The sequence below is a fragment of the Salvelinus sp. IW2-2015 genome, unplaced genomic scaffold (genome assembly GCF_002910315.2).
Source record: "Salvelinus sp. IW2-2015 unplaced genomic scaffold, ASM291031v2 Un_scaffold1754, whole genome shotgun sequence".
Lineage (NCBI taxonomy): Eukaryota > Metazoa > Chordata > Actinopteri > Salmoniformes > Salmonidae > Salvelinus > Salvelinus sp. IW2-2015.
The window spans coordinates 159,853-169,767 of record NW_019943135.1 but is presented as its reverse complement, the minus strand read 5'-3'; the positions used below and the strand labels follow the sequence as shown (position 1 = coordinate 169,767).

The 9,915-nt window shown below is 42.3% G+C and overlaps 1 protein-coding gene across 1 annotated transcript in view; it reads right to left on the bottom strand.

The window, feature by feature from the left end:
• The window catches only part of LOC112071876 (plexin-A2-like), a 20,276-nt gene extending 12,667 nt beyond the window's left edge, over positions 1-7,609 (bottom strand). Inside the window, exons 1-2 of the mRNA XM_024139308.2 lie at positions 7,518-7,609; positions 6,604-6,803 (exon numbers count right to left, since the gene is read on the bottom strand). Coding sequence (XP_023995076.1) covers positions 6,604-6,803; positions 7,518-7,599 — 282 coding nt within the window. The 5' untranslated portion in view covers positions 7,600-7,609. The remainder of the gene's footprint in view (positions 1-6,603; positions 6,804-7,517) is intronic.
• Positions 7,610-9,915: the final 2,306 nt, after the last annotated feature.

Below are 9,915 nucleotides of genomic sequence, written 5' to 3'. Positions count from 1 at the left end.
AACTTCATTTACTAGAATGAGTCACAGACAGAGTGACACATGGACGGACACAGGAGACAGGAGACAGAGAGACAAGGAGACAGAGAGACAGGGGAAGAAAAAGGATGAGAGACAGAGGAGAAAAACAGCGGAGAGAGACAGACAAAGAAAGAGAGAGGGGAAAGACAGAGAATGAGAGGGAGAACATGTAAGAGATTGAGGGAGAGAATGCGAGAGAGAAGGAGAGACGGACAGAAAAAGAGATTGTAAGAAAAGAAGAAGTCAGAACAAGAGAACTAGATCCTCATCACACCTAGTGACGGGGGAGGGGATCCATGCTTACATATCGCAATATTCATTTCACAATATTATATTGATACTTTGGCTCCATGTATCAATTCATTAAAATAAAAGTGATTTTGTTAATGTAGGTAGCATTAGTCAACGCTAGTCGGCTGTACCTGCGCCAAAACATTTTTATCCTATAGCTTGTTCTTCATCTTCTTTTTAAATACGGAGCCAACATGTTTTCAGCACTTTGATATCCATGACCGATCAAAACGTGTCTCTCTGCAGCAGACATATAGTGAGCAATATGTTTGGAACATCTAATCGCAATAAAATGGCAGTATTGAATCGCAATACATATCATATCGGCACCGAAGTATTGTGATAATATTGTATTGTGAGCCCCCTGGCAATTCCCAGCCTCACTCGGGCTCCCGAGTGGCGCAGGGGTCTAAAACACTGCATCTCAGTGCAAGACTGCAAGAGGTGTCACTACAGTCCCTGGTTCAATTCCAGGCTGTATCACATCCGGCTGTGATTGGGAGCCCCATAGGGTGGCGCACAATTGGCTCAGTGTTGGCCGGGGTAGGCTGTCATTGTAAATAAGAATTTGTTCTTAACTAACTTGCCTAGTTAAATACAATGTCTGGGCAGCCCTCAGCCTCTGGCCTGACTCTCCTGTGACACTGGGTCAACCATACCCGCCGCACGGAAATTATGCCTCAGTACACAAAGGGCTGCTACTAGGGGGAAACAAACAGGCACTTCTTGATTATGGGAAACGGTCCCAGGGATGGTCATTGTTGTAAGGTTGGAGCCATGGCGACTGGGTGAGAGAGCCACCTCTTCTCTTACTCTAATGCACTTTACTGTCTGAATAGTCTGCCACTTTGATAGCCTTGCATCAATGAGACTACGTCTGTCTGGGGAACTCAAGCAGGGATAGTTGCTTTACTACTAGAGGCATGTCAACAACAAAAAAGGTCCTCAAATCCAAGATGGCAGGATGTCAAGTCGTTTGTCTGTGACTAGTACATTTTAACCTACTAATAACCTATTTATTTATGGTTGAGTAACTTGGCTGTTGTGTAGTGCAAACTATTTTGTTTTTGCTGGTGTAAAGATCACGGGTCTTCCTCAACTCGGCACTTCATTACTTGAAGTTTACCAAAGTAACCCTATCTCTGGGTGGCCTGAGTTCCTTCTTCATCTGCGGAGTGTCTCGTCCAAGCTGCTCCTTTTTGCTCTTCGCCTGGCTGTCAGTGGCAGCTCAACAATCCCCAACCCGTTCTCTCAATCGACCTCAACACCCAATCTACTCACACGCGCAAATACTCACATTCAGACTCATACATACACGCTGTCCCTCTCTCCCCTTACCTTCGTTGGCCTCTATTGTWTAACATTTGTCAGAGAAAATGACACTTTTCGTGGTATTGCTTTGTGCACTGACTTTACTGAACTCTGGAGAAAACGAACATTGTCGCAGGGTGAGTACATCTGACAATGTYCTCTCCCGTCCATTAGACATTTTGTCTGCAGGAACTTGCTCTTTTTCACTCGGTCCACTCGTCCAAGTGCCGATGCATTTGTGGCATGATGTGAACAGTACGAATTTGTGTCACTACCAAAGTCTAATGGTTTTAAATGACTGTTTTGTATTGTCTGGAAAATCACTTGTAGAATTCGCTTGCAGTAGGTCTCTTAAAAAAGAGAAGCCGTGCAATGTTATTAAACAGAGGTGCCTAGTTATTCTTCTGTTGTTGATACCAGGTAACGTGCAACCTAACCCTGGCCCTGATATGCAATGTCTCCAAACCCCCTCTGATTTTAAATCAAGATCTGGTTTWGGTATTTTTCATTTAAATGTACGCAGCAGCCTGTTGTCAAAAATTGATGGGGTTAGGATTTGGGCTAAATCAACTGATGCTGATGTAATTGTGTTTTCTGAAACCTGGCTCAGCAAGTCTGTTCTTGATAAGGATATTTGTATAAATGGTTACAATGTTTATCGCACTGATCGAGTTAAGAAATGTGGGGGTGTGGCTATATATGTAAAAACTAAATTCCCTGTAAGTGTGGCAAAGTCTGAAACTATTTGTAAACAGTTGGAATTTCTTGCTTTGAATATTGAGGTTTCAAAGGGCCTCTCTATAACTGTGATTGGCTGTTAGAGACCCCCCTCTGTTCTCGGTGATGCATTTTCTTCTTTGACGCACCTTATGACTAAACTTCTTTACAGTGAAATGATCTCGATTGGAGATCTCAACTGGTGTTGGTTAAAGCCGGTGTCTGATGATTTAAAAACCCAGTTGATTAACTCACCCACTCGCCCAAATCTTAAATGCCCAGATAAATCTACCCTGATTGATTTGATATTAACAAATGTTCCATATAAATATTCTGCGGTTGGTGTTTTTTGTAATGATTTAAGTGACCATTGTGCTGTTGTTGCTGTTAGAAATACTAAGGTTRCTAAAACAAACGCACGTTTTATTCGTAAGAGAAATTTGAAGTGTTTTAATGAGCAGGCTTTCTTTCATGATTTGTTTTATTTTAACTGGAGCAAGATTMAGCTTATCCCTGATGTGGAAACTGCCTGGATATTCTTTCATTATGTTTTTTTCCAAATAGTAAACAAACATGCCCCATTCCGCAGGTTCAGGGTTAAAGGGCGGGATAATCCATGGTTTTCTTCTGAGCTGTCTTGTATTATTCACGYCCGTAATCTAGCCTGGGCTAAAGCAAGGAAATCATGTTCTGATGCTGATTGGCTTATTTTTAGGCAGTTACGAAACAAGTGTTCTTTTCTTCTCAGGAAGGCCAAGTCTGAATATTTTATGTCTGTTACCACTGATAACCTGAATGACCCTAGAAAGGCTATTAAGTCTATGTCTGGTAACAGTAATGTTKATGATTTCCCATCATGTGTTTTGAAGGACTCTGTTGCTGTATATGACAAAACTGAAATGATTAATTGTTTCAATGAGCACTTTGTYTCTTCTGATAGGCTGTTTGATTCAGTGTCCTCTGTCTCTGTACAACCCTGTGTGGATGAACCAGTGTCCTCTGTCTCTGTACAATCCTGTGTGGATGAACCAGTGTCCTCTGTCTCTGTACAACCCTGTGTGGATGAACCAGTGAGAGCTGGTCAAACGTTTAGCTTTTTGCCATTCTCAGTGCAGGTGGAACATACAGCCCTGAAATCCTTAGATCAGAGAAAGCCTGCAGGTCCTGATCTTTTGGATCCCTGCTTTTTAAATCTGGCAGCTGATTTCATAGCTGAACCACTTACATATCTGTTCAATTTAACCCTGGAATGTAATGAAATTCCAAAGATCTGGAAATCAGCATTTGTCGTACCACTTTTAAAAGGGGGAGATCCAACTCTTTTAAATAATTATAGGCCAATCTCAAAGCTGTCACCCCTGGTGAAGATACTTGAAACCCTTGTGAGTGAACAGCTAAAAGAGTTTTTATTTACTAACTCTATTTTATCAATGTACCAATCGGGCTTCAGGAAGAAGCATAGCACAATTACAGCAGCCATGAAGGTTTTAAATTATATCACTGAAGCCCTTGACAAAAAACAGCACTCAGCACTGTGTCTCACTTTTTATTGATCTCTCTCAGGCTGTTGATCATGCTATACTAAGGCAGAGATTGTCGAGTGTAGGTCTTTCAGAGCATGCAGTTGCATGGTTTGCTAACTATCTGTCTGATAGAACTCAGTGCACTCAATTTGATGGGCTTATGTCTGTTAAATTGTCTGTCTTTAATGGTGTGCCACAAGGCTCTGTACTTGGTCCCCTCATATTCACTATTTATATAAATGATTTAGACAAAAATGTCCAAAATGCGCAACTTCATTTTTATGCTGATGATACTGTTATTTAATGTTGTGCCTCGTCTCTTACAAAAGCTTTCCAGAACTTGCAAACTGCTTTTTATACTGTTCAACATACCTTGTGTCAATTGAAGCTTATCCTCAATACTGACAAAACTAAACTAATGGTGTTTTCTAAAGCAAGAAATAGACCTCTGAACCTTTCACCTATTACTACCTGTCAAGGCAAGGAGATTGAGGTTGTAACCTCATATAAATATCTTGGAATTTTAATTGATGACGGCCTCTCTTTTAAATTACATATTCAACAACTTACAAAAAGATTTAAGCTGAAATTGGGATTGTATTTTAGGAATAAGGCCTGTTTTTCTTTTGAAGCCAGAAGGAGGCTAGTATCAGCTACATTTATGCCTTTACTAGACTATGGGGATATTGTCACGCCCTGACCATAGAGAGCCCTCGGTTCTCTATGGTGTTTAAGTCAGAGTGTGACTGGGGGGTTATCTAGTTTATAGATTTCTAGGTTGGTGGTTTGTGTGGTTCCCAATTAGAGGCAGCTGGTAATCGTTGCCTCTAATTGGGGATCATATTTAGGTAGGCTTTTTCCCCACCTGCATTTGTGGGATATTGATTGTTTGTTAGTGTGTTTGGGCACTACGTCCTCACGGTCTTTGTTAGTGTTGTTATTTTGTTTTGTTAGTTTCACTTAAATAAATATGTGGAACTATACTCACGCTGCGCCTTGGTCCGCTCATTTCCAAGACCATGACAGATATTTTATATATGAATGCTTCCACTCAGTGTTTGAGATCAATTGACACCCTTTACCATGGCACTTTGAGATTTATTTTAAACTGCAAAACCCTTACGCACCACTGCACTTTGTATACCAGGGTTGGCTGGCCTTCTCTAGTCACTCGTAGGCTCAGTCACTGGTATACTTTMATTTACAAAGCCATTTTGGGTTTACSACCTTTTTATTTYGGCATTTTTARTGTTCAGAAATGTGGTGGGTACTCTCTTCGTTCGCTGGACTTTATCCTGCTAACTGTTCCAAATGTCCGAACTGAATTTGGTAAAAGGGCTTTTATGTACTCTGCCCCATCGTCTTGGAACACCTTACAAAATGCTTTTAAACTGGAAGAACTTGTCCTGATTGGTATTTTTAAATKACTGATGAAGGATTTTGAGGCTGATTCACTGACCTGTCAATGTTTTTAATTTGCTGTTTTTGATTTTGTTATACTCTTGTGAATTCTGTGGTTTTTACTAGATTACTTGTAGTTTTCATGTTTGTCTAATTTTTGTAATGACTTGGTGCTGKCTATCTTGGCCAGGACGRTCTTGAAAAAGAGATTTTAAATCTCAATGAGCCCTTCCTGGTTAAATAAAAAAATGGAGCTATAATTTTTTGTTAAAACATTGTACTCTATTTCTGTCTAGGTGTGAACATTAAATTAAGCTTGGAATTCTGGTAAACACAAGCATACATACATCTTTATAAAGTGGCTCATGTGGCACAGACAGACAGACAGGTCCACTACACAGAGAGACACTGAGGCAGGCCCCTAGGGTGTGTGTGTGTGTGTCAGGTCCCTCGCCCTTGCAGCACTGCTGAAGGTGAGCTGAGTTGTGGCCTCTCTCCAGAGACACACACACACAAACTCCCTTTTTGCTCTTCCGTGAAAATAAACACCAGATGCTGTCTTCCTGCATATTGATTGTGTGTCATAGTGAGAGAAGAAGGGGGGGGTGGGGTTAGAGATGAGACAGAGAGAGAGAGAGAAATAGAGCAGAAGAGAGAACAAGGGAGAAATAGAGAGAGAGAGCAAGATAGAGAGAGATTGAGAGAGAGAGAGAGAGAGAGAGAGAGAGAGAGAGAAAGAAATAGAAGAGAGAAAAATAAAGTGTGAGAGAGAAATAGAGAGAGAGGAGAGAGAGAAACAGAGGAATATAAACAAAGCAGTGAGGAAGAGAGAGCCTGTGTGCAGCTCCATGAGTGATGTCAGATGGGCTCCTCTCCTACCAGCAGATCATTCTCATTCACACACAGTCCAGTACATTCTAGACCAATGGAAACATGCAACAGCAGCACCAATACCATGCAGGCCTCCCAATGCAAATACTGTAGGACCTGTCATTGTCAAGGACTAGACCTGTCTGATCCTGCAGTCTGTAGTTGTTGATCTCAGCTGAAGGAGAACTGCGGACAGATACATTGTACATTGAACAGTAAACACATGGCCTGTGCTGTCAGACAGGCAGTACATCATATTTCACCATGTTAAGGGACAAAGTCAAGTTGAAGCTTAAGGCTAAAATGTGACGCCAGACTGGATAAGGAGGAGACTGCATCTACAATGGACGACAGGCAGTTGTCCCAGGGTTCATTCTGTCGACTACAGACGACCATATGATGAAAGGCGATATATGCCTGTTACCCCTATGGTTATGGGGAAAGGTTTGAGTGTGTATGAGGTATCACTGACCTCTGTGATGCGTGGGTTGGTACACTGGACCTTCTTGCTGGACAGGTCTAGCCAGCGGGTGGTATAGGGGTTGAGGGGTGGGCAGTGGTGGCGCAGGGTACATCGGCCCTCTCCACTACACCAGCCACACTGGAACTTCCTCTGGGCTTTCAGACACATGCCACAGCTGTCCCTCTGGGCCACACACTTATACAGGTGCACTGTGGGATACAGGAGGACTCAGTGTAAACACATCATTTGATTTGAACGTAACATTATACTGACAATTTAACACATTTGACAACCTAACATTATCTGACAAACAAACTGTAGTGTAGTGTAGTACTGGACTGTATTCCTGGAGGATTTAGTTGGTTAAAACATTACATTTTTTAAGAAAGATACAACTGTGCTCTTCATACCTGCTGTTAGAGTAAAAGCAGGTATTATGCTGTGTATCCAGCTAAGACAAGACGTTATTTGACAAGAAACATCTGTTTTATGTGTTGGTGTCAACAAATGTGTGTGTGTGTGTGTGTGTGGGTGTGTGTGTGTGGGTGGGTGTATGTATGTGTGTGTGTGTGTGTGTGTGTGTTTGGTTTTACTGTCCTCACAAGGATAGTAAAACAAGGAAAGTGACATTTCACTGGTCCCCACAAGGAAAAAGGCTATTTTATGATTAGGGTTACAATCAGGGTTAAGGTTAGAATTAGGGTTAGGGGTTAGGTTAAGGGTTAGGAGTTATGTGTAGGGGTTTGGGGGTTTGGGTTTAAGGTAAGGGTTAAGATTAGGTTTAGGGTTAGTAGTTAGGTTTAGGTTTGGGTTTAAGGTAAGGGTTAAGGTTAGGTTTAGGGATTAGGGAAAATAGGATTTTGAATGGGAATTAATTGTTTGGTCCCCACAAAGATAGTAAAACAAGCATGTGAATGTCTTACCTTGGATATTATCTGGATTGTCTATAATGAAGTTGCCGTTCCAGACCACTGAAAAATCCACTGGCAACTCACTGATCTTCATCCCTTCATAGAGATACTGAGAAAGAGAGAGAGAGAGAGAGAGAGAGAGAGAGAGAGAGAGTGGGAATGAAAACAGTTAGTAGAGCAGCTCCAGGGACAGTAATCCTTTCTGGGATATCGAACAGCTTGTCAAATGAACTAGGACCTGCAAAGGCATACTGGGTAATTCCTGACCAAAGTTTTTCAATAAAATCTATGGCAAATCCATATGTAACTTTGGTAATGTATATTAGAATAACTGATTTATTTTATTCATATATAACGTAGTTTGTATTATATCATGTGTCATGATTGTTCAATGGGTGTATAGTAAGATGTAGACTCATATGGGTCAAAAGAAATAGCCTAATTACATGAAAAAGCATCTAATCAACAATGGCATCTATGTTTCATATTACACTAACTTATGTCAATCTGCACCACCAGTTTGACCACAAAACATATGAAACGCAGATAACATATGTGACATCAGTAATAAAAACAGAGTTTGTAAAAAAAATTATATAAAGTGACTAATTAATTTTCAACTGAAACTGTAATGAAAGCACGCCGAGGAGAACAGATATTCTGTTCAAGACGCAAGGGAGACAGAAAGGTGTTTATTGCGAAAGGACAACAGGTGGCAGGCGTAGCTGGGATCCAGGGGCAGGAGAAGGTCATATACCCAGGGGGATACAAAAGGGCGACAAGTATGGTAATACAAAACGTGAGAGCTGGAAAGTGGCCTGGGAAGTGACTCGCGTTCAGGGATCTTATCATTGTTGAGGCGTAAGTTGAGTTGGAAGCAGACGATTACATGAAACCCTCATATTTAACAAGCAATGGATATTCCGGCTAAGATTTGAATGAGTATGTTGATATTTCGGAGAAGTTTTACAGCTTGTTGTCATGTCCATATTATTCAACATAAAAATGTATCGTTAAAGTTCAATTAAATTTCTTATGCTACCACACTTACAGTGGGCGGACCAGCAGATCAATTTACAGAGACCTTGTGATAATCCTGACGGGTACCTCAAAGGTTTTATTAAGTTGCCTTATTTTTTTTTTTTTTTTTTTTCCCCTTCCTTCTCTCTGTCATCCTAGATTCACCCTTCCTTCTTTCTTGTCTCCTAGATTCCCCCTTCTTCTCTCTGTCTCCTAGATTCACCCCTTCCTTCTCTCTGTCCTCCTAGATCCCCCCTTTCCTTCTCTTCTGTCATCCTAGATTCCCCCTTCCTTCTCTCTGTCTCCTAGATTCCCCTTCCTTCTTCTGTCCTCCTAATCCCCCCTTCCTCTTCTGTCCTCCCTAGATTCCCCCTTCCTTCTCTCTGTCCTCCTAGATTCCCCTTCCTTCTCTCTGTCATCTAGTTACCCCCCTTCCTTCTCTCTGCCTCTAGATCCCCCTTCCTTCTCTCTGTCCTCCTAGATTCCCCCTTCCTTCTCTCTTGTCATCCTAGATTCACCCTTCCTTCTCTTGCCATCCTAGATCACCCTTCCTTCTTCTTCCTCCTAGATTCCCCCTTCTTTCTTCCTCCTGTCTCCTAGATTCACCCTTCCTTTCTCTCTGTCACTCCTAGAATTCCCCTTCCTTCTCTCTGTCTCCTAGATCCCCCTTCCTTCTCTCTGTCCTCCTAGATTCCCCCTTCCTTCTATCTGTCCTCCTAGATTCCCCTTCCTTCTCTCTGTCCTCCTAGATTCCCTTCCTTCTCTCTGTCATCCTAGTTCACCCTTCCTTCTCTCTGTCCATGCTAGATCCCCCTTCCTTCTCTCTGTCCTCCTAGATTCCCCCTTCATTCTCTCTGTCATCCTAGATTCCCCCTCCTTCTCTCTGTCCTCCTAGATTCACCCTCCTTCTCTCTGTCATGCTCGATCCCCCTTCCTTTCTCTCTGTCATCCCTAGATTAACTCTTCCTTCTCTCTGTCATCCTAGATTACCTTCCTTCTCTCTGCCATCCTAGATCCCCCCTTCCTTCTCTCTGTCCTCCTAGATTCCCCCTTCCTTCTCTCTGTCCTCCTAGATTCACCCTTCCTTCTCTGTTCCTCCTGATTCAACCCGTCCTTCTCTCTGTCATCCTAGATTCCCCCTTCCTTCTCTCTGTCGTCTCCCTAGCTTCACCCTTCCTTCTCTCTGTCCTCCTAGATCCCCCTTTCCTTCTTTCTGCTCCTCCTTAGATTCCCCCTTCCTTCTCTCTCTGTCTTCCTAGGTGATGTCTCAGCTGCTCTGCTTTGCCCTAATCTCCTTCGTGGCTGTGGTTGTGTGTGTGTGTGTGTGTGTGTGTGTGTGTGTGTGGTGTGTGTGTGTGTGTGTGTGTGTGTGGTGTGTGTGTGTGTGTGT